Genomic DNA, 25,299 nt, shown 5'->3' with positions numbered 1-25,299 from the left:
AGACCAGCATCACAAAGAGAACGGTAGAAAATGGAGAGAAAAAAATCATTGGCAAAACAAAAACCAAACATAAAACTCAAATAAAAACAAGCGCGAAATGGTGTCAATGGTGAGAGTCTGGTTACTTTTTCCCAAAACAGGCCAAAATTTCGAAAGTGGTGCATTTTTTTTCCTCTTTCCGTTTTAGGTTTAGCTGTTTCACCTGTTGGTGATCTGGTTTGTCGAAATAACTTTCTTATTATTTTATTGCAATATTTTTTTTTATTTAAAATCAATTGTTAGTCAGTTATCAATTTAAATGCTGAACGGATACAGCAACCTGATTTACTGCAAAATGCCATGCATTCTTGTAATTAATATGAACCTGGGTTTCCTTTTTTTTCTATTAGAACCAGAGATTTTATGTATGGTTACGCGTTAACATCATTTATGTATTTTTCTTCAATAATATTCCTACGGCCGATGCGGTATGTGCCGGCGTAAGGTACAGAAAAAGTGTTTTGTTACGATCCAGCATCCGCTGCGCAAGCAACCGATCGAATTCAAACCCAAACCGAACCTTCTGTCTGCTCACGGGTGGTGTTTATTATTGGTGGTTGAATCTCGGTCCATGTTGTCGACGCGTTTTTCACATGGCCTCGAGAAATAGGGTACTTTTTTTCTCTTTTCGATCGCCAGCTTGACTAAAGAATAACATTAGAATGAGGACAGAAGCGTACGAGATCGCCCAAATGGACCGACGAGCCGGGGAGCTGGTGCTGGAAAGAGAAATTATGCGAACGTTCGCGCTCTCGAACAACATTCGAATGTGTACATATTCATCCCTGGTGTCGCCAACCCATCGATCCGTCGATCTTGCACTCGCATATCTCGAGCAACGTCTAGAGCCGGCGGTGTATCGGACCAGTGGGAAATCGACTCTGTTTGTTCGGTGTTTTGTTTCCTTCTTTTACCGGCACTTCCTGTGCCTGTTCAAGCGCTCTGGCTGGTACCATTGCGTCAGCTCGCTTGGAGTTGCGATGTGGCCAGTGTATTTTTGCAGCAACCAAATGACGTATGACGAAAAGTTGCATCATCTGTGAGGGGATGTTTTTTTTTCTGCCGTTTCACTATATTTTTATCACTATTTTTTTTTTGTTTTGGCGCCATCCGAATGTATCTTCGAGTCGAAGCAAATCAATACCTCTCGTGTATCGTATCTTAGAGAAATGTTTGTACATTGTTATACCATGGAGTCTCGATTTTGTTTTGGAAGATGCTTCATGTACCATACTTCTAATATTGAAGGTATTTTCTGTTCAGATATAGCACTGCATGCGAATTCATGTGGTGCGTTGAATAACCATATTTAGGCTGCAGATTTAGAGCTGTTTATTTCGTTTCCCCGATATTGCACACTTCCCCACACGATCCAATCTGCACCACTTTCCAAACCAGTGGGTGGATCGTGGCGGAAGAGCAAATTACTCAGCAAACTCCCTGTGCTGTTTTGAACGAGCATCATCAATCCCCGGCCCTTTTAACTGATCCGGAGGAAGAAAAAATCCCGCACGCTGATGGAGATGAACTGAACTGAGCGTGTCGAAAGAGAAGTAATCCTATCGGCGGCGCTCCCGTTTAGCGCCCGCGATCGTTTGTTTGTGGGGTGGAAAATTCTCCAACCGTCGGCTTGCTAGGGATGCGAAATTAAAGCGAAGAAATAGACGAGCGATTCCTGAGCAGCTGAGGCCGCGCGAATGCCTAGCTGCTGGTACGCACCGTTCCAGCGATCGTTTTTTTTTAGCTACGGTCGATTCCGAGCGGATATTTGTTTAGAATGACGGGAGAAATTGCTTTCAATATTTTTCATTTTCCGGCGAAAACCGCCGACCAGCCGAAAGGAACGTTGGGTGGGGATGATATTTTCCTGAACGGCTGAAAAAAGAGCAGATCATTCATTCTGTCCGATCCATCCATCAGCGCACGTGTGGTGTACCCTTCGAAGTAGAAATCTAGGCGATGTAAATTGCGGGAGATTTTATAAGATTTGGAATGGTCGGGGTTCTTTCGTGTGCCGAAAAAATCATTGCTTTAAATGGCAGGCTTCATATGAAAACAAAGACGTTTTAATGTATTTCGTATTTCGAAAGGTTTGTTAAATAATTTACGTTTAATTTTATTTAGTTCTGATATCAAAACTATTTCCTGTCAAAAAAAGGCCTCTCGTTGTTGGTATGAACTTTGAAAATGTGTCAAATTTTCTCACACGATCAAAAGATCCATTTCGAACCATTATGTTCTTCTCCATTTCAAAGATAACTGTAAAACTAAAGAAAAAGCTCAAGATGACGCATGAGCGAAGCTAAATTGGCAACTATTAGCGGTGTACGCTTTTGCCCGCTCGATGGTATGGCCATTAAAAAAGCGGAAAGTTTTTCAAACTCCCTCCATTACGGTGCGGTCGGCTTCAATTATGATAACGTCAGTCATATTTTCGCTCATATTGCCGCTTCTATGCTTCCAAGCCTTTCGTTTGCTTCTCCCACTCGCGGGTGCAAATATGAGCGTTTCTCACTGTCACTGAGCCAACATTCGTGCGGTAGTGGAGTGTTTGAAATTTTAAAATCTTTCCACTGCTTCTAAACACCGTAATGTGGCTCCACACAAAAAAAAAAGCGACCTATAACGGACATCGAACCAAAAGCAGAGAAAACAAAACTACCGTTTCTTCAAACATCACTGCGCTCTCGAGTGGAAATGCGATGGGAAATCTCACAAATCAGTGCCATCTCTTGGGGAATGGGGCGAGAAAGGTGTGTCGGAAATACAAATTTGACAGCAGGAGAAAAGCTCCCATTGGTCGCCGTGTGATCCGCTTCCGGGAACCTGCCATCACCGGGTGGCTTTTCGGTCGTCGCGGAAGCGGACATCCACACGCACAGAGATTCAGATCTCGCAATCGAACGCAATCCGGAGAACGTCCCGTGACTCGTGGAGGAATGAAAAAAAAAAACAAAAGTTCCATCACTCCCTCGAAGAAATGGCGTACCCCCCACAGGCGACATTTTGAGGCTGGCTAAAGTTAGAGCCATCCCTCGATTCATCGACACGAAAAAGACGCCTCAAGTAGGATATCCTTTTCTTTAATGGGATCTTGTGTATGTGTTTTTTTTTTGCACGTTCGATCAGACTTTTTCCCCGATTGCTATGCCAACGAGGACAGAGCCAACCTTTCTTCCCGGCATTTCTTATCTTTCGGCATTTTCCGCCGGTGGGGCGCGCGCCATCGCCTTTTGTGGTGAAAGCGCGCGAGCACCATCAGAAACGAGCCGCCCGGGTTGGTGGACAGGCGACGTAAATCATTTATCATATTATCTAATTTCAAATATCCGGCACGTTTCGGTGTTCCGGTGCGGGCCGCAAGACGGTGACGGATCTCTCCCGAGCCACCGGCACGCTTGCACAGGGTTGAAGGTCTTCGGTCAGTGTCAACCTTTCCGTTCCTTGTGAAGAGACTTTTTTCGATCTTCCTTTTAACGCCTGTTCCATGACACACCCCACTCAGCGCGATGACGAACACGACGACAATGACGAACCTTTTCTGCCCGTGGTTTCGGTGATGACGGTGGGGAAAGATGGCAAACCAACGGAACCGGCGCAAATAGCGGTATCCATTTTTCCAGCTGCCCTTGGGGCGGAAATTGACCCACCTACCATCCTACCAACCTGTGCTGGGCTGTGTCCGGTCAGTCCTTGCCCAAGGCGATTGAAACGATGTTTTGCTGGTGTAAGAGAAAAATAGTCACAAAAAAAGATCCGTTTCAAACAGCAAAAAAGGAGTGCGACCGCAAGAGAAGGACTACGTGAGAAATGGCCAATCCGTCAGGCACGCACGCGATAACCATCCACAAGAAAAAGCGTGCGAATGTCTCCAATGACAGTTGAATTCCAAAGTCAGAAGTCGCACGTGTATCGCAAATCGATTGAAATGGTCGAAAACAAACCGTGGAAAAGGTGGAACGTAGATGTGGGCGATCGTTCATGCGATTTTCCTATGCACCGTTTTTTTTTTGCCCAACTGATATATTGTTGTTTTGTGCAGAAGTTTGGCAAACAGGCTTTCTGCTCCGTTCTAACACCGTAATGCGGCCATTTTGTTGGTAGCCGCTTGGTCAGTCGATCTTTGGACGTATTTTGCTAGGACACGTCAAAACAGACCGCTTAGGAAAAACATCCCCATTCCCGAGTGAGTGTATATAGAGATCATTTTAAGTAGGTTTTGGCAGGCAACCGGTGAGATGATCCTTTTTTTCTGAAAGCGTAAATCGCAAACAGTGAATCTGGTGAAGCGGGTGAAAAAATTTCCTTAAGTCGTGCATCGAAATTTTCTGCTCGAAAAAAAGGAGTAGTCCCTTCTCTGGCATTTTGTGTTTATTTTGGATTTGGGTCATATTTTATTTTTCATCCAACTCATAAAAACAAACAGCTTTTGTGTAAATATTATTGCAGCAACTTCATTGTGTCTAGAATTTAATACAGGAGTTTTTTAGCGCTTAGCTCGTTGCAACGAACGTTGAGAAACAACGAACAGTAGTATTTTAGATGTTTTTTTTTAAGATACATCCTCCAAAGCCACTCATGCTGAGATTGGAAAATTTTTAATTCGAAATAAAACCAGTTATCTCACCGGGCGATCTTTCTACGTAAGCGTTGTGCTCTCCGAGACCAATATTTTACTGATGTTTATTCAATTCGAATCTTCCAAGAACCACCCTCCTGCCTGGAATGCTAACGGGCTGATACACATTTCGTCAAAATACGAATACAGAGCAAAGGAAAATCAATCCATGTTCATCATTTCGTCGTGTTGTGCCGTTTGCAGCACACCTGGCCATAACTGGCGGCACCTGTGCTCGCACGAGACGGTGTTTTACCCTCAACACGTAAAAGTGCCGGCAGCACTAGAGCGTGTCCTCGACCACACCACTTCTGGGCACACTCGTTCCGTTCCGTCCACATAATTTGCCATGTTTTCTCTCTCGCTAAGACGATGGAATAATTTGGAATTTTACGATCGCCCATAAATTATTTTCAATCGTTGTGCTATGCGTCCGCGAGTGCTCCCCCCCCACATTCTCTGCTTCAGTCTTTTGGCTCCGTAATCCTGCCGTAACCGTCTGCTGGCGGAAGAAAAGGGGTGAGTTTTCCACGTTTTCCGATGGCCCACTTGCGCCGTGCTTCACCCCACGAACGTACACTAATCGATGAGGGTGGACGGCAGAAGGGTGTGGAAATACCGGGAAGGTGCGATGGGTGGTAGAAAAACGGAAGAAACCACTCGACGGAAAATGGTTTACATTTTTACTTCATTTTTTGCTCTGTCACAAAAATACCTTACGAATGGAACACGGTTCGAATTTCTTGTGGTAATTTTCGAACGACACGCTGAACTGAAATCATCCCAATTCAAATAAAGGTAACGTTGAAAGTAAGCTAAAAGTCCCATTTCGCATTCTTTTCGCCCAAAAATTCGATTCGGCTGTCCGATAATGGTGGCATATTTCTTCCACCCAACAGAACTGCAGTACGCCGTGATGCAACAGGAACTCACAGGTAGTACGTATATCTTTTCGCTCCTTCGTGGAAACACCCTATAATGCAATAATGCGGTGGTCTATAACGAAACCGCTCGGTCTGGTCCGCAACTTTTACTCAGAAAATAGAGTCCTACCATTACTTTCTCGTCTGTAAGTACGGTAGGAATTCGTCGTAGCTCCGTACAAAATGTAGTGCTCTCTTTCGATCTTTCCCACTCTCTCAACATGCCACGATAACTGGGTTGTTGTGAATGTGTGCTAAAAGTTTTGACCGTATTTTCTCGTTCGATTTGTAGTAAAATACCGAGAAACGCATTCCAGCTCAGCAACGGGGGTGCAATGGTTGTGATTCCGTTTTTTTTTGTACAGAATTGCAGCGGATAAATTATGAAACCTTATACACGAGCCAACCTATTGTATCTTAAAGCCAATAGTCAATGAGCTAACTGCTAGCCGGCGATTTTTTTGCAAACAATTTTTTTTATTTACAAAAAGCAACCCAGACTGTTTGCAAAGAACGACGTGAACACTAAACGAAAGCACGTTAACGTTAACATTCTTTCTGGTAGGCACATATCTGTGGCTGACAGAACTATTATCAAGTGTAATGGGGTAAACCCTTTTTCGACGGTAGCGCGTTTCCATTTCCAGCCAATGTCCTTGACAGACGGGAATAGAATTTGGTGGTTTTTCATGCGTGTCACATCTAGTTTCGTGAGGGAGCGTGCTTGAGCATGTTGCATTCAAACATTCTTTCCATGAACTTCCACGGCCCGATGCTTGGCTGAAAGAAATATCTCGAACAATTCAGCATCCAAGTTTTACGTTATAATACCCATGATGGGCTGCGTGTTTAATGTTAAATGTGCCTTAAACGGGCTGCTGGAAGAAAGAAATTTAATTCCATCAGTAATTTTTCATCCCACCCTACCAGGATTGCTTCTTGTTTTGCGCCCGAATAGTGAATTGCTCTCGATGTAAATGGGTATCAAAATTAATGCAATCACATCATCTAAGGTCCATCGTTCCGGGAGGAAAGCTTCTTGGCAACCAGCTTCGAGGAAAGCAGCGGTGAAGAATCTCTCTTACGATGGCCTCCGGTCTTGAGTATTCGCAGAAATCTCCCGTTGCGAAAACCGTCTCAGTCTTTTCCCGATCTGCAACCGTTCGACTTGTTGCTGTTGGCTTTTTGCTGCGTTGCCAGGCGAAGTAGCTGATCGAATTTAGTAACCACCGTCTTCTACAGTGAGTGTCCTTGCGAATGGCCATTGCTTCTGCTGCAGACAACGTGTATTTGAGCAGTGAAGAAAATATATCATGGCTAATGAGTATTGATTTCTGTTGCTGTTGCCCAGCACGACACAAGTCGCTTTAACTTTAACAACTACTTTGCACCAGCAAATGTTTCGATGTTGTTGAAACGTGAGAATTGCTGCAAAAAATGTTAGCATTCGAAATAGAAAGATAAACGTTGATCCTGCAACACAAAACTCTGTTCATAACTAATTCTAGCGTTAGTGTCCACGATTTGACGCTACTCGCATTCCAATTGTGCTCTAATAGTGTTTCCTTCAATGCATAATTTATACCATGCCTTGATCGTTAATTTAAATCGAGCTCAAATTTTCTTTTCCCATCCACCATCGCTTCTATCAATCTTCATAAAGTCAGATTGGATTGATTTTTGACGTGCCTCTGACCGGTGGATCTCCGTGTCCCAAGGGTGATTCCGGAGAGATAGAAACGCGAATGCTGTTCTCTAACTCTGCTAACTCTTGAGCGCGGGAATTCCAACGGATGATTCCGGTGGCTTCTTTTTCGCAGACCTGCGATTGCACTGCCGTCCATGCTTGTCCAGAACGTGTTAGTGTCAATCAGTGTGCAAACCTCACTCACCCGTTTGGACGATGCGTGTGCGTATTTTCTGACGGTTAAAATAACTACGATCGCAAGGTCAGTGCGCCAGGCTACATATGCCTAGAAGAGGCCGAAACTTGTCCTCCATCGACCTGCTTATCAAGGCGTCTGACACATTGTCGAATCGTTGTCAGCATCCCGGAGTTGCGTGCTCTTTTTCGTGCCGTGGGGTGACCAACGAATTTCTGAAAGGACGATGGGAGATGGGGTTATGTCACACACTTTTGACAGTTCATGCTTTGTGACATCTTTTTTGCTATTTTATTTTTGTTTGTATTTACATCACAATCCTCGGGCGAATAGAGAATTTCGGTGCTTGTGATTGCGTCAACGGGCACCGCGATGACGCTGGTGTGCGACATTATTTTGCGTTGAATGAGCTGTTTCGAGATGGTTTGTCTTGCACCTACACTCGACTCAACCTTTAGAATGCAGCATAGTGTGAGACTATTTTTAAACCCGTTATTGTGCCGTGATGTTTTTTGTTTCCTTCTTTGCCCTGCAGCGTGCCGGAAACGCTCTAGTTCTGGAGTAAATGATAAGTTAGTTCCTCGGGGTTGCTTCCCCCGAACGGCAAGTCTCGCTAAATACCGTCTCTACTGTATATTTCCCTACTTTCCAATGCTTTACACTTTTTTGATAAATGAAGCTGTTATTTCCGTCTGACAATGCCGGAGGCATGTTTGCCGAGCTTCTCGAACAGCTTCATGTGGCTGTTTTGACCTGAATGGAAAGGAACAATTTTGAAAATGCAAATCTTTCATATACGAAAGAACATAGTTGTTTCTTTATTTTTTAACATCCGCCCTTCAACGGGTTGTTGTTGCATTTTCGAGCACTATTAAAATCAAAATGGGCCATGTTCGATGCCGCATTTATCTTGTGCATGTAAGAACGGATCAAGCTGTTGTTCTTATTTTTATCCTTTTTGCAGATGCAAAAATGAAGAAATTATTCCCTAAATGCCATGATTTCGCTTCAAAAGAAGAACTTGGTGGCGGTTTTTGAAGCATCTAATCTTTGTGAAGGATTTAACGTTGTTTAGCTTATTTATAGTTCAGTTAGTTTTCAAACCCAAGGCATAGCTGAAACTTACTTCACGCATAACACCGATCTACCGGATCTTTTCGATAATCGATTTTACCCACAGCCCAGATAACGTACCGGCTGGAATTAGATTATCGCCTGCAGCGCTCCGGTTCTGCAGAAATCCCATCGAGGTTCAGGCGAGGAAATGAGAATGGGGCTATTTTGCTGAAAACTCACATTATGTGAAAAGTTAGTCGTCGGCAGGCCATTCGACCCTCCGTCAGGCGTGTTCAGGCCCGCAGGAGACTATAGAGAAAATTACTTACTAAAGTTTGAGATAATTATTTGTGCAATGAAACTCTGATCTTGCCAGCGGTTGCTGGGTCTCCGGAATTTGATCCATTTATGAGCTTTTTTTTCTCACACCATCGTATCGTTGACCATAAGCATTTAATCGTTTCCATGGTGTGCCAGAATGCTGTTAGCAGCGATGGAAGATGCGCAGATTCGGACCGATGTGTATATGTAATGCGATAATGCTGCCTTTTTCCTTACATTTTTCCATGGCCCTTCACAGAACGGATGGTTTCAGAGAATTAATTAGTAAGCTTAATTGAAAGCTTCAGCAATTGTTGAGCGTTTCTTAGAAAATGGATTTGCTTTAAGGGCTTGATGTGTTATACATCCTTCGAATGTGAATCTATATAGGTAAATTAATGTTAAACAAGTTAATGATTAAATATGACCTGATCAATTATAGACACGACCGAGTAGACGTTGCTCTGTTTCAAACAGATTATCATGAAACAACTTTAAATTAAGCAGTACCTGACGCGAATCGTCTCCTGTTATCACCTGACTCGTCTAGAGAGGAAATAGAAACGTCAGTCCGTCAGGGTTACCATCAGGACAAACACATTTGCTTTGTGATTATCACCTTGTCCTTGTCCATCAGCTGACATCTTGAATGGAGTGGCATGCTCTGCGTGCTCTCGACACCCTGCCATGTGTGACCCGACAAAATTGAACGGAGCGAGGTGGAACGCTTCTTCGAAGACGATCACGTTCGTATCGCTGAAATGCACCTAAAGCTAAATCATGTTCCAAACCGTTTGGTCCTTTACTCTGACTTAGATGCAAGAGCTATCCTTGAGTGTATCACGCTAGTAGCCCATTGGAGGATTAATTAAATAGCATCTGGCAAGCTTCGAATAATCATACACATTCATGTTAGACAAAATTGCGTGCCTTATCCTAGAACGCTTCGAAGAATGTTAGAGATTCAATGTACGTTCAAACTCACTTGTCATCTCTGATATTTCCTTCAATTCCTCGTTTTCATCACAGCATATCTTAAAAGGAATGTAAGCGAAAAAAAAATGCTCCATTTCGCTAAAAACAATGAATTTCCTTGTGGAGCATTAGGTCGCTACTGCCAAGTAATTTCACATTCCGTTTGACTACAGTAGCAGATATTTTCGTGTAATTCTTTCCTCTTTCCATGTAATCTTTAACATTATTTATTTTCATTACTTCGCGTTTGATCGATAGACAATCAGACTGACAGTGAAGCGTTCATGAGATCTTGGAATTGGTTGTGGAAGTATTGTCGGTTTCTTCTTGTCGTGACTCATCTCTGCAGTGGTGTAGATTGTATTCGGTGGTTCAACAGAATCATTATAAATGAATACTTTTCATAATTCAGTATAATATGGATGATTTATGACTCAAATTTGTACGAAATGTATCAAGTGGAAATTGATTCCAGAAACTTTTTATGTCTTTGTCAACTTTACGGTTTATGTCATCCATTGCCTCTACCTAGAAAGCCTGCTTCATGTGAAGTTGTATATTTAATTCCATATGGCTTGCTTACTACACCCACAAAGCTAAATGGGATTCAGTTTCAGGATATGTTTTTTCATAAAATGTTCTCCATAGTCCCTGTAGTGCTATGTGGTGTCATACGACAATAAACGTGGGGCTGATTCACCATCGCTGTAATGTCCCTCCTGGAGGTTGTGCATAAGCTACACATTTTTATTGACCTTAATTGAGGTTGTGATCTGTCCAGTGAAGATTCTTTCCTAACAAAGAGTCATCCCCGAAATCATATGTCCCCAGTTGCCGATTCGTTTTAATCCGAGACGAGTAAGAGTTCAGATACCAGGAGAGTGTCCTTTTCGTTCCACAGGTGTCTTTTGGAATATGAATGAATCGTTTAAATTAAAGGACAGCAAAACCCAACGGCGGTTTCGTGATTTACTTGCTAGCCACATCGCCAGTAGTTCAGAGTAGCGAATAGCGGAATGAGACATGATTTTAACGAGAAATCCTTCTCTGCTTCACACAATTTCTTGACCACTTTTTCCTGCCATTTTGCTGTGGTAAATCTATTTAAGTTTAGCGCGAAGATGAATCTCAATGAACGTGTAAACCCTCGAACGGTTTCTTACCGCGTTTCTTGCGATGCCTGCTAACGGCAAATGAACGCCACGGATCGCCAAGTCCGAGCGCGCTCAGCGAAGGAAGCAGCCTGATTGGAATTTATATTTTCCTGTCCACCCTTACCCGGGGTGGAAAATATTTTGCACTCTACCGTTTGGTTCCTGCGTAGTGTCCAAGAGCTCTGTACTACAGGCGACCGAGGTACGTTCACCAACCAAAACAACCTTCCATGAACGCCAACCCGCGTCTGCCTCTGCTAGTTGACGAGTACCGAATGATGATGGTCGCGCAATGTAATGAGAAAAGAACCGTCAGTGGTGTGGTGTAAGTCTGCAATGACCCCCGGGTGGCTGATCATTTGAGCATAATTAAAATTCTTTCCCTAGCAGCAAAGTGTCAGCTAGCTATTTATTATATGTTGCACTCTTTCTCCCGCTGTTGGTGTCGGAAAATGAATAATATAGAGAAAATCAACCGCCAAACGCTGCGCTGTGCCGGTGTGTAAGGAAGAATTCCCCGAACCCTCGGAGACTCCGCCAGCACCCGAATCCTGATGTTGAGCTGGTTTTAATGAATCTTCAATTCCACACACTACCCCTTAAGCAACTCACACTCCGTCGTTGGTAATTTTAAACCGACGCAAACAGTACGACACCAACACGTCATATCGCAGATGGGTGGCTTTCGTTGTATACGCCCGTTTTAGGTCGAGTTTCCTAATCATAACTACCGCCCTGGCGTTCGTAATTCCTTCATTAACTGCCGAAATGTGGAAGGTGTATCGGGTTACCTATTTTCGTCCGAATAATGATTTCCTGATGGGAAAGGCGAGGAGGGATGTATCAACCACAGTTTGATTTTTTCCTCCACTTATACAAAAAAAAAAGTAAAATGGATAAAAATCGACCCAGTTCGTGGTTGGTCGGTGCTGGAAGCGATACTTCCTGTGCCTGTGGCTGTGCCTTGCCTGTTCTCGTTTTCTCTAATCAATATCCAAACACATGGAGGTGGGAAACTCGCTACACCTTTCGCGAGCAGGCAAATGAGTAGTTGGAACTCACAGTAAATATTTTAACGTCGTCTTTTGCGTCGCCCGACCTGCCACCCAATGGTAATTTGGAAAACAAAAACCCACCCGCACACGGGCGAATGCTTATCATCAATCTCCGTAATGTCCCGGATTGCTGCCCTTTATCGGTTTGGTGGCGCCACCCTTTTCGCCACCGCTAGGCTCCCAAAACGAATGTATAAAACATTATTTTCATTATTCATACACACGCGCGCGCGTGCACCCAAACACAACCACACATTTCGTCAGCGAGGCTTTCGCCGGGGTTCTCAATATCGGCGTTGATGGGTTCGGTCCGATAGGTAGACCAGTAAAATGAAATGCGTGCGCGAGGTGCCGTTGGTGGTGGGATGGAATTGGACGCGTTCCTCGTCAACGGCAGGACTTGCGCGGAAGGGATAAAAAAATCCGATACCGCTCTCCGGCACGGAATAAAATTTATTTTGACCGCGCGTCACCGGTCACCTTCGCCCAAGAGGGCCATACTCGTCCCCGTACGCCACCCAAAAATAAAAATGCACCCATAAATCGGCGGACCTCACTTCTGCTTCTTTTTCGCCTTATGGTTAGCGCGCCGGCTTGCCAGGCCGTGGCCCTCTGGAATGCTCCCCGAGGCCCAGCGGCCGGCGATGGTTTTTAGATGGCAAAATCTTTTATTGATGGTTCACCTCGATTTACGACCGCTCCAGGTGTTGCTCCTGCAAAGATTCGCCCCTTCGCTGGCGAAGGTGTTACGTTCACTAGCCTCAACGAATACACGTACGCGCGCTTCCCAGCCCAGAGAGGTCAACAGTAAGCGGCGCTCCTTTTGGGCGTTAATAAATTCCTTCGTCCTTTCCGGTTGCTCAGCGCTCACGTCATCTATCGGCATTGATTTTCAGCCGCCCGTAATGGGGCTCTAAAGCATCGTTTTCTTTCGACCGCGCGCATTTCCACGACCACAAACCACCGCTACCGACACTAGATCAATAACACCCAAAAATCATTCAAATTCGATTTAGCGTTCTGCTTTCCATGAGCAACACATACACACTTACACTGCCTGCATTAATGGAAATTCTTCACTGTGGGGAGGCCGGAAGAGCTCTAAGCATAATTCAACGTCCGGGCATTGCACTGGTGGATTTAGCTATATACACGTTTTCAGGATTTGAATAAGTCCCTCGTCTCTTGCCCTCACACATCCCGCTCTTGCTGTGATGCTTGTTTTTTTTTTTGGGAGCTGAAATGTGTCCTAATCGATGTTCTATTCAAATAATCAACCGCTCGGCAACAACCGGTATCGAGGTATAATTTATCGCTGGAAACATGCATTATTGGTGCTTGTGTATGTAAAGGAAAATTCACTGTTGGGAAATCCCAGAAAGAAGAAACCGATAACGAATCCCCCCACTCCGAACAGGGATTAAGCATTTCATCTTGTGCCGTTGTCGGCTACCGCGGCGCTATGCAACGGGAGATCGTTAAGATCGGACCTCCCGGAGGGAGTATTCCAACCATTTTAATATGTGCATATTTAGTCCCTGGCGGTTGCTTTCAAGGATATTTGCTCCTTTTTTCCTCCCTTGGGTTTACCGAGGCTGGCTGTTGCGTTCGCCGGTGTTGGGTGGGGATGTTCTTTGATTTCGAACGTACCTTTTCAGTGTCCTGTGTTGTAATTACGGTCACATTAGGTATGGACCAATGAGTGTCCGTTTTAATGAGACGGATCAATATTGAGATTAGATTAGCTTCTGATAATGTTTTATCCATTACCACTGATGCAGATTATGTTGGAAATTTCATTACGATGTTAAGAAATATGTTTTATTATTTACGTCTTTCACTCTAATTTGCATATTATTGTGCCACGCGTTATGTCTTTCAGTTGAAATACGGGATCAAGAAGGGTATAGTAGGGTTTGTAATTAGACACACTTTATTTCGACTGAAACTGGCTTGAATTTCACGAACGAAAAAAGCAACCAGTCTGTTTTTGGAATCAACTATACATAAGCGTCTAAGCAGCGCTGGATCTTAAATTAATTAGCCCATCGTCGTTCGGTGGAATATCATGGACCATACAGGACAAGACGTAAGAACACGATAACTTCTTGGAATAGATATGTTTTTTGGAATCAGTGGCTCTTTCTGCGGGCACACGCACGTTTTATTTCAACCACTTTCTTTGGCACACGTACCACACATTACACATACGGCCTAAGCTCTGCGAAACTCGTTTCCCGGAGTGCTTCGTAAATCCGATTTCCTAACGTTTTCATCCGAGTTTTGATTGCTTTTCCCTCAAGGTTTCCCAAAACGTGCACGAACCAGCGTAACGCGCTTTTAGAAGATCTGTGCGTAGCTTTAACGTAAAACTTACACGAAAAAATCCGATTGCGCGGTTTTTGCGTCCGCTTTGCGATGCGATTATGAAACGGGAGTAGCTGCCGCGGTCTTATCCAAACCATTCTGCCGCCTGATAAAATCCTTCGCAAGAAAAATTGATTCAACCACAAGAAAAACATATTTTGCCTTTCCTGGGTTCGGTCGCGCGACCCGACTGTCGTCGGAAATTAATCTCCTAGGTGACGGGTCGAGGATTGCTTTTTTCCCTCCCACCTTCCGCAGGCGAATTAATGTCCTTGCCACGGTAAAATTTTCTAATTCAGTGGCTGTTGGAAATAACACGCTCCCGCCAAGCTTTTGCCGGTGGTAGGACCTTTGATTTTCTTTACGGATTTTTTCCCTCTTTTCAACCGAAAATGGGAAACCCCAGGACGTTGGGTCCTTCCGACTAATCTTGCGTGCCGTTCCGACCCCGGGGCCAGACCTTTTCATCCTGGAACGAGGGAAAACGGAAGCCGCAGGGCGGTGGACGCATTGGGTAGGCAGTGTCGCTTGTCGGGCGTCTTGCTAAAGGGACGAATGTAGGACGAAAGTGATCGAAATTTCGTCGGGCTCTCGCGCCAGCGGGTCGGTATTTGAAATTCAACAGCTTTTTGATGTGTCCTCGGTGAATTATTTATGTCCCTCTGTCACGAGACGCAGGCCCGAGACGGAAAAATCGACTCGTGCTGCTTACGTTTTTGATTAATATAAATTTTCAAATCTTTTTTCATGCTTTTGCAACTTACCAAATGGCCATTGCGCTAATATTTGTCTGTTTTTTTTAAAATACTTTAAACATATTCAATCAACAGAAAATAAAGAACGGCAATTCTGATTGGCCTATAGTCGTGCATCGTCTAACGATTTGTTGTTTGCTGTTTTTGTACAAAATATTGTTCAAATTAAAACCAACCGCTGAACGTAATTTTCTCGCGGCCTGCTCCGGGTGTGATCCCGTTATGTGGTTCTCACGATTTTTATGTTCCGTTCATGTTCCATTTGCCCCATCCTCCCCATTTCATTCTTCCCAAATAAGGCCCGTTGTTACATCTTGCTTCAAATGCATACACACACACACACACTCCCACCTGGGCCACATCTTGCTTTCACGTAGCGAACGCTAAGGGCCAACCCATCGGTCAACGACCCCCTGTCACCGTGCTCGAGATATGCCCCACAGAACGCTGAGAGATGCAAGGGTGTGTATTACGAAAGAAGAAAATACGAAAACGCGGCCACACGACGGTGGTGTGTGCAGCATTAACTCACCTTCTTTTCCACGCTGCCTCCGTGTAACAAACGGGTGCAGTTTTCTTAGTTTTCCTTCTTTTTTTTCCCCTTTCGAAACCATGTATGCGTGTGTGTATGTGCGTATGTGTGCGCAAGGGGCAAAGTTTGAAGTGAAGCTCCGGAGAAAGGTTGTAAAGAGACCCCCAAAAACAACCGTTACCTTACAAAGTTCTCTCTCGTGAGTGCAATAAATGGAGAGAAAGCTGAGCAGAATGAAGGGGGCTGTTGCACATTTTCTACCGACTGCACACACTGCATCCGGGAAGAGAGTGCATAATGCAGCGGCCGGCACCTCGTCTTGTTTTGCTTGTTGCACTCTTCCTTGACGTGTGGCGTCTGCTTTTACCTGATGCCGAAACTTAATTTTGGTATAATTTACTTGGCCCTTATTTTTTTTTTGCTTCCTTTTATGATTCGGCTGTGTGACGCACGATGCATTGCTCTCTAATGCAATCTGCTGGGCTGGCCTTGTGTGGTGCGCTGTTGTTGTTCTTGGAGCTTGTCTTTTCCTTCTCGCTTCCTCTCATGGTCCATCTCGATTTATTTCTTTCTCTTCCGCTGCACTCGATCATTTGCGTCCACGCGACCAGAAAACCGACCGCCGGGCGTTGCCGTTAGCTCGATTTTGTTGCAACTTTAGCAATTTCTGTCGGTTTCAACCGTCTTGCACACGGTCAGGAAGCGCGATGCAACTGATTGGCTCTGTGGGAAGAGGAAAAAAAGAAGGAACGCGAGGCCATTGCAACAGCGGGTGCAGCCGCAATTATTATATATCCCGTTTCGACCGCAACTTTGCGCCACATAACGGCGAATGATTGCGTTTTCTTCTCCACCTCTCTAGTCTCGGTTTGAAAATGGTTTGGTAACGATTCGCACCGCTGGTGGGTTTGTCGCTTGAGTATTTTGTTTTTCTTTCTCGGCCACGGAGTTTACGAAGAGAAGTACCTCGACATCAAGGATGGGCGAAGAAAAGATGCCACACAAGCGGTAATAAACAATAATAAGTACGTTCTGCATGTTCTTGCAAGTTTGGTTCCATCGTTGCGAGACTCGTTTGACTCGGGAGCTAGTTGCACTCAAAAAATCATTGTCACCGACGATGTGAATATTTTGTGTTTGATTTTTTCCCAACGCCAAGAAAAGTTGGAAGCATTAAAAGGGCTTTAATATGAACCCGTTGCGTTATACTAAAGCTTAGCAATTTTCAAGCGACTCCGCTGCGGGAAACTTTTTGTAAAACAAGAATCTATTTTTTCCTCTCGCTTCTCATCCATCGGAGCCATCAATTTTCTTCGTTTCAAGCATTAAAAATTATACTTTTCCACCCAGAATTAATTCAAGCGTCCCATATCGCAACCCGTTAGAAGATTGATGTGCGCTGAAGGGTTTGCCCTTTAAGGTTCCGAACGCGCAGAAGTGCACATAAATCATGCATCGTGATGTGTGAACGAAAAAGAAGAACGAAAGCACCACCTTTGCCTAAGCGAATCGATGTAATCCACCCATCACCCGTGCGGCATCCGGCGTGTCCTTTCATCCAGCGTGTCCTTCTCCGCTCGCTCATATGTCAACCATCTGTCAGCAACGATTATCGGCAATCGGATTACGGTAGGATCTCCTCCCCGTTTAGTCATCGTCTCGATAACTGTCAATGGCATGCTGCCAACGGCAAGGAAGCGCTGGAAATCGCTAAGGATCGGCAGCAAGCATCGGTCGCAAAGCTGTTCGTCGCAATTTGCTGGAACGCGGCTCGCTCATGTGGCCCAGGATACCTCGGGTGCAGGCATAAGTACGATATATAGATGACAACACCACCGAACGTGTATTGTTGTGCGCTATGGCTCTTATTTTTTATCAGCCCGTCAGAAAGGACACTCCTCCATCGTCACTTCGCAAGGCGCGGCGGCAATCCATGCTGTCGCTGGACCCCACGTTTGTCGCGTTCGGCTTCCTCGTCACCCGGAAGTCTTCGTTGCTGGGCCATGGCACACTGCCACTGCCAATGGCAGCCCGGTGGCGTTGCTGGGCGGTTATGATGGCATTTTATAATATCCCATTGAAGCGTAACCTCTCACCATTGACGTGCCATTTCTGCATGGGCTCCTCCCAAGCTTTTTCGCGGGTTCTACAAGACGCCATGGTTCATGGTATGTGCAAAAAATGCCCATGGCATTTGTGATACGGTCCTTGTGTCGACCTCCGGGAAGATTCTGAATTGAATAGCGATGGGGCAAAAAAAAAAGAAATCTATGTCGCTTAAAGCCTATGGGCACTGAATATCAAATGGGAGGCGACCGATACCGGTGATGGTGATCACCCGGGCGTCGTTTTGTACCGGAGTTTTGCGTTCAGAAATGAATCGTAACTTCTTTTGACGATCTTTTTGTCTGGCTTAATAGAGCCCTACGGCCGTGTACGTCGTACACACACGATGGATGTTGCACCTGCTTCATGCGGATTAACCGCCCTTCTCCCGGAGCAATCGGGCGCCCCCTCGGAAAGGAGCAAACCATTCATCGTAGATCCGTCTGAGCTGAAACCATCATGAAGATATTACGATGATTGAGCACCGGAACACACTCACGCACGCACACCCCTTGCCGGAATGTGGGAAAGCGAACGCTCTTCTGCAGCATTTCCATCTATCCATCCATCCGACTCGAATATTTCTCCACTTCTGCACATCGAGCGTAGAAAGTGTGCTGAGAGCAAAAAAAAAAGCCATCCAAAGCGCGTATCGGAGCATCGGAGCGCAAAATTTATTCCTCCAAGAGCGCCATTATTGAACGCACCCTACTTCCCGCCCTGCATGCTTTGGAAGAAGCGATGGAAGGAACGATTTATGTGTGGTTTCTTGGCAGCACTTTCCACAGCGCTAGTGAGTTGAATTTTGATCACCGGGGTTGAGTGCAAGAAGAAGAAAGAAAAACGAACGCGCACTTAACGACTCATCTCAGACTGATGATATGATTTTGCAAAGTAAAAGCACACACCACCCGATGCAGTCTGGAAGCTGTAGAAGGAAGGCAAACAAATCGAACACAGAGTACGGGCGAAACGAATACTGCTGCGTTGGTACGTTTGGAGATGTGTCCGACGAACGGAGCGAACCGAACGGTCGGTGAATGATGAGTAATTGGTACCCAAATTCAATTATGGGCTAGCAAAAATTCAATTTCTTCTCTACGGCTGTACGGCTCTACGGCTGATGGGCAAACACGGAAACTTAGAAAAAGAAACGATCGATTCGTTCGATTCCTCGGGATACTAGATAACGTAATATATGGCAGTAGATTTAATGGATATCCTGAAAATTCGATTTGAACGAACCGTTAAATAGAATCTCAAACGGTAGCGCAGTCCTGTACAGCTTGGCGAGGCATTTAAGTTACATAAACAAACTGCACCGAGGTAATACCATAATCAGACGCCGTAGTTTTAAAATGGTCTGCTTGAATAAAGCAGCACCTTAACATCCTGCATCCTAGCTCAAATTTTATCCACACGTACCATCTCACTGAAGCGTTTCTCAAACGGTTCGTGGAGCAAATTCGTTTCACTTTAGAAGCAATTGAAAATATGCTTTTTGGCACTTTATTGGCAAGGCTGTTCTGATCCCGTTTTAATTTACTCCTACAGCTTCCGGTGATCCCATATCCGGTGAGCCACCATTTTCATCCCTCCAAAAAGCCTCATTTTATGCAACTTCCGATATCATCGTGCTCGTTGCTGGTAGGCGTGCTTGAGACTCATTTGAAATTTTATCTCAACCACGCCAGCGGCTATCGAAACCGCTCGACTCTGCTAACGATACGAGGCGGGTTCTGGCTCGCCAGCCATCTAATGGGCTGGTTCTTGTGGGGTCTTTACGGGCTTTACATCCTTGCCTGCGCAATGGTCACATGCGCACTGAACCCCTCCTAACAGGGCACTTTAAAGGGGGAGAACTTAATACCGAAGGCTTATGCGTCGTTCATCCGTACAGTGGAAATCACATGGTTGGTTTGAAAGCTCGGCTCATTTCATTTTCAGTGGAGGCATGTTTGTAAGCTTTCATGAACTCGCTGCCAGCATATACCGTGCACCGCCGTTTTAGAAATGCATTTCTCAGTAAAACCCTCGCCATTATTGGCAGAAATTGCAGTTTCGACGTAGCATCAAACAATTGAACAATCGCAAACATTGCGATGTATGCCACTAGTAACGTTGTGCAGAGCAGCGATGCGTGAATAATGAGTACAATGAGTATAATGGAATTCGCGGTGTGCTGTTTAATGCAGCACGAGTCCTAGTGCTCTGATCCAAAAGCTATTGCAACGTTGGCCAGAGAATACTTGCGAAGTACATCTGTGTATATCATCGTCCTTTTTACTGTGCCGTTTTTTGAGTTTATCACCTCTCGCGAGGTGCATTTACATTGCTCATCGTTCCGCAAATGTACTTTTAAGGACTAAACGAACGGAGAAAGGATCTTGATCTGTGGCTTTACGATTTATCCATGAAATTTTAGAAGGTAAGCAATCACCCATCGCTCAGTCCATCTTCGCTCTACCCTACCAATAAGGGGGTGTCTGTTTATCGTTTTAATGCTGATAATTGCAGACGCACCCATCCACCGATCTCGTGGAAGACGTGCCCTCCTACTCCTGGAAAGATGAACCAAAGGGTGCGGGTGACTTTCTGCTCCGTAAATAGCTAGCCCCTTTTCGGCGTGAGGCAACAATGGGTGGTGTCACACCCGTCGGATGCCACTTTGGCTCTGACTAAACTTTGTGCGAAAGTCACTTTTGCTCCATGTGCTCTGACATCATCGCATCAACGCTAGTGCACCGATCCTTTCACTTCCGAGACGTAGGTGCAGGTGCTGTGCCAGCGTGAAGAGGCTTGAGCTGCATTATGAAGACATTTCGAAGCGAAGGCGAATTAAAACGAACGTGTGCAACCTATGGCATCGGGGGTTACGCATGGATAAATTTGGGACATCATTTTTCGAAGACCCCCGTCGATGTTAATCTTCAAACATTGGCGCCGGCGTACTTCATCGATTTTATGGAATCATTGTGGTAATGCCCGAACGTGGCACATCCCCAGTCCATTCGTCTTGATCGAGAGCCCTTTAGAGTGTTCACAAAAGGAAGACTTTCACAGGCACAAGAAGAAGCCTTTCGTCAGCCAGTCAAAGGCGTGAATCCGTATAACGATGGTCCCTCGTACTGCTGGAAACGCAAATACCACAGCCACCACCGTCGTTGTTATGCTTATCTTGACTATTTTCACCCGGTCTTGAGCCCCGTTGCTACCGCGATAACCACTTCTTGTGCTAACCGCACGACCTAGCAGCACTGATAGCAGAAGAGAACCTGAAGAGAAGAAGGCAACGACTGCTACCCATTCGGAAAACGAGAGCGGAAGGACACTCGAGGCACTGATTTGATTTCCCTCCCAATTGCTGTTACATCACGCCAACGGCAACGCATCCTTTTCCGACGACGGCTCTGACATCCATTCGCAATCGTCCCGCAGGGTGTTCCGGTGGCTTCTGCTTGAGCGCTCGTTAGGCGCTTGTGCTTGATGTTTGATTGCTGCAGCGCAAATCTGATTCCCCGGAAGTGCATGCTACTTGAAGCAGCGCTCACCACATCGCCGGCTCGGTGGAGCAAGGCAGTTTTCTCTTCTCGGGAAAAACCGCACGGTGTTTCTCCGAAGTGTCGATTTTCATTCCCGCGAGGGCGTGAGCCAATCTACTTCAGCACGGGCTGCTGCGACTATCATGCTGTCCCCAATGTCGTCAGCCAATCGAGGCTTGATTAACTAGGAGCTCCCATTAGATTTTATTTTATTCTTTTTTATTCCTGTATGTGTTCTATTCCGACAAAGCCGTTTCTTAAGTGCGGCGGATGTTGCGGGTCTCATTGAGCAAGATAGACCAACCAAAGTGGAAGCCTTAGGAAGCCACTACTCTAAGACAACGCAGCAGAGAAGAACGAAAGGCGTAGAGTAACCGGAGCCACCGGAGTTGTGCTTAGATGGACGCTTTTTCCATCCGGCTGCTCTTTAGCTGTGGCGAATGTGCCGAGTCTGGCGGTCGATCGACAGCTTCCGATCGTAAACGTAGCATAATCTTCGCGGTACACACATACGGAAGCATGAAGTGGAAATCCTGCTGACGGTACAGCAGTTCTTTGTCACCATTTGTCGTCGAAGTTTTCCAATTCCACGCTTGCATTGCTTGCCTGTCCTCGTTCGCGAATTGATTGAATTCAAATTGTCGATGCACATTTGCGATAATTCAGTATGATTTTCTCTTTAAGTCAACAGCAGGAAATGACAGAAATTTTTAGTTTACTTTGTTAATCAAAAATACTGTATAAATATTTCATGTTCATGTGTTTCATGTATATTATGTTAGTTGTAGGAGTGTGTCCTATATTGAATAGTGCATAATTGATGAAAATTAATCGATTGATTTCGAGCTAAACAAACACGATTTATTCCGATGTCAAGCCCTGCCAGAGGGGGCTTAATTATTGTGAATGTGTTGTGTGTGTGTGCGTAAATTACAAACTTTGTACATGTTTTCGAAACCTTTCCCTTTTCCCTTCTCGCGTCTGGATGTTTTTCCCAACTTTGCGTGAAAAGTCCACCAAAATAACCTCGCAGCCCAATCCATCGAAGCGGAGATGAATATGATTGCACTTCCGCGCTAACATGAGTACATTTCCGCGTAAAACCAAAGCCGACGTGTTTTTCCTTGTTTCCCTCGCGCTCGTCCTGATCCCCGTACCACTTGTTGGTTATGGATCATTGCACATATCGCCACAGGTGACGGTCACGCCATGGATTTCGGTGTCAAAACATTGGCGTTTGTGAAAACTTGTGTGTGTGTTTCCATGAACTTACGTAAACAAGTGCTCGCTGACGAAGGATTTAGGATGGATTTTTATAGACTGATTTGAGGGATTTTGGTATTTATGTGTTTGAACGTTTGTAAGAGATGGGTGAGCAAGAGTAGAAACGAAGCAATCATTCTGATACTATGCCTTTATTTGGTTAAATCTCCCTGGAAACGGATCGAGCATTCTGAATTTTCCTACCGGTAGAAACCATACGTGGATCTGACCGGGAATATAGTACAAATTCGGCTTTTACCAACGAGAGCCAACCCAGATTAGCTGTGAACCGACACTCGAGACTGCTAGTGTATATTTTCCTACCAGTTTTGATTGCGCCTTTTGCTCCGATTGATGAACATTCTTTGACTCAATTACTAAATAACGACAAATTTGCCGAGTGTTGCATGAGCAATGGCAATTTTCGTAGGTATTTCAACTATGCCTACGTTGGCATTTTGCTACTCAATTTGCAACATGAACTAATTCCTCCAAGATGAGAAGAACATGGTTTGCTTTTAACGAAAAACGTTGTACAATAAAACTAGGACCTTTTCAGGCAAGCAGAATTAAAGCCGCCTGTTAGCTTCGTGTGTTTGTGAAGGGTTCTTTTATCGAACCAATTCGAGTTTATTCGTAGGGCTATTTTAACTCCATTGTTTCTAGGTTGGAGATTCTCACTCCCGCCTCCATCATAAGTCGCCTTTGCCATCTCAGAATCAACGAAAGAGAGGTGTGTTTTTGTTTTTGTTTTAGACAAAAACCGACATCCAAAACCCGAGACTCAACGAGCGTCATCGTTCTCGGCCGAATATGAGGAAACAGTTAGCACGCACGAGAAGGAAAAAACAGCAGTGTATAGTAGCGCTAGTGGACCGCGGGGATCGTTCATAAATTTTTCCAACCCACTCAAACAAATGGGAAAACCGTTGATGAGGTTCGAGGTTGGGGCTTTTGTTTGTGTGCATCGTAGTAGTTTCCGCAGGCAGGCCGCTTTCCGTGTGCGTCCACCAAAAGCGCCATCCTCACTCCATTTGACGACGAAAGTGAGGTTAGGCTTATCTCGTGCCCCGTCAAACCCCATGGTTTGCCCGGGTGCGGTTTTCTGTTCCTCTATTATCTGTTTCATTTGCTAGTTCGGGGCTCGCCTTTTTGTTTCTCAAATATTGCTAATGGAAGCACAAACTTTCCGTTCCACCGCGTTCTCCTGTCGTTCGCGGGCCACTATCATGTTCACTGTACGAGTTTGTGTGCCCTTAGTTTGGTCACAGAACGTTCTGCTGTTATGGGGAGAGGGAGGCTTTTTTTTATTGAAAAAGGAAGCTCCTTGAGTTAGGAGGATAAAAAAACACTGAAAGCAATCATCCATTGCGATTCCCGCGATCTGTGTGCTTCTTTTTTATTTGCGTCACAATGCCAATAGAAGCTTTATGCTTTAACAAACAGAAAAATTGTCACAAAAAAAGAGATAAGCCAGGCAACATAAAATCGACCGTATCTGCATGCATCGGTTTGTTCTTGCAAATCCAACGTTTGATTTTGTTTCATGTTCTCCATTGCAACTTTGAACTGTGGTTTTCCCTTATCACATATCACTAACTCTTTATTTTCCTATTTTCCCTCTCTCTTGCAGCAACTTTTCCGCTCGAATCCTGGACTCACCGCGGCCAACTCGGCCGTCCCAGGTGCCCCCAATGGACAACCGCTGCCCCAGTCAGCCCTATCGCTTTCGGCCGCCCAACAGCAGCAATTCCTACAGCACAATGCGGCCTATGCTGCCCAGCAGGCCGCTCCGTACGTCATCAACCCGGGCCAGGATCCTTCTCAGTACATGGGTGCCCTCATAGCGGCCGGTGTGCCACAGTACTATGCACATGCCCCGTGGGGCGTATACCCGGCCAACCTGGCGATTCCACAGCAGCAATCACAGCCTCGTCGGCCGCTCACTCCCTCGCAGCAGGGAGCCGAAAATCAGCCCTATCAGGTAAGGCGTTTGGTGATTCGAAACACGAGAAGCATTATTTCCCCAGAATGCCCCTCCTGCGTACGATTTGGAAGTAATAATTTCATCGCAACGGGGGCGAAAAACATCCTCCTCCAAGCTTTACTACCGATCCTCAGAAAGCTTTTTCACAAAACCCATTTTTGGGTGTTGCGAATGCAAACTTCTGCTTTCCCCCTTTTTTTTTGACCAAAACATGTTCGATATGTACATTTGCTGTAACAATACTAACTTTACATAGATAGCCAATCAGCCCCGCATTCGTAAATGTTAAACAATCGTACTCTCGTTAGAAAAATTTTTAAACTAATGTTGACAAATAGCTATTTTCCGTTACACAATTTAATCATTTTCACTTCAAGCTTACCAGCTGGCATTCTCTAAAATCACATTAGCGAAAGTAGAATTAAGTTTAGTTGAGAAATAAGCAATGGGAATTGAGATTGAAACCCACCTCGTGCAATTGCAAAAGTGTAATCAGATAATATCAGATTCCAATCAAATACGTGCCTCCATCGATTGTGTGGATGTGATTCGAGTGACTTGCGAACCTGCCTCACAGCTTTATCAATTCCGTGCACAACCTCCGGCTTGTGTGGCTCCTTTTATTAGCACAGGATCGTTAGCTGAATTTACAGAATGCATTCGTCTGTGTGCATCGATTTAGTAAACCTTACTAATGTTTAATGATGTTAACATTTGCTTTCG

At 45.0% G+C, this 25,299-nt stretch overlaps 1 protein-coding gene across 1 annotated transcript in view; it reads left to right on the top strand.

Annotated features, from left to right (window-relative positions):
- The window catches only part of LOC128731622 (maternal protein pumilio), a 128,027-nt gene that overhangs the window by 92,219 nt on the left and 10,509 nt on the right, over positions 1 to 25,299 (top strand). The window contains exon 9 of the mRNA XM_053824754.1: positions 24,223 to 24,573. Coding sequence (XP_053680729.1) covers positions 24,223 to 24,573 — 351 coding nt within the window. The remainder of the gene's footprint in view (positions 1 to 24,222; positions 24,574 to 25,299) is intronic.

This window comes from Anopheles nili, chromosome 2, assembly GCF_943737925.1.
Source record: "Anopheles nili chromosome 2, idAnoNiliSN_F5_01, whole genome shotgun sequence".
NCBI classification, from domain to species: Eukaryota; Metazoa; Arthropoda; class Insecta; order Diptera; family Culicidae; genus Anopheles; species Anopheles nili.
The sequence above is the reverse complement of the archived record's forward strand: the minus strand, read 5'-3'. Positions and strand labels throughout refer to the sequence as shown.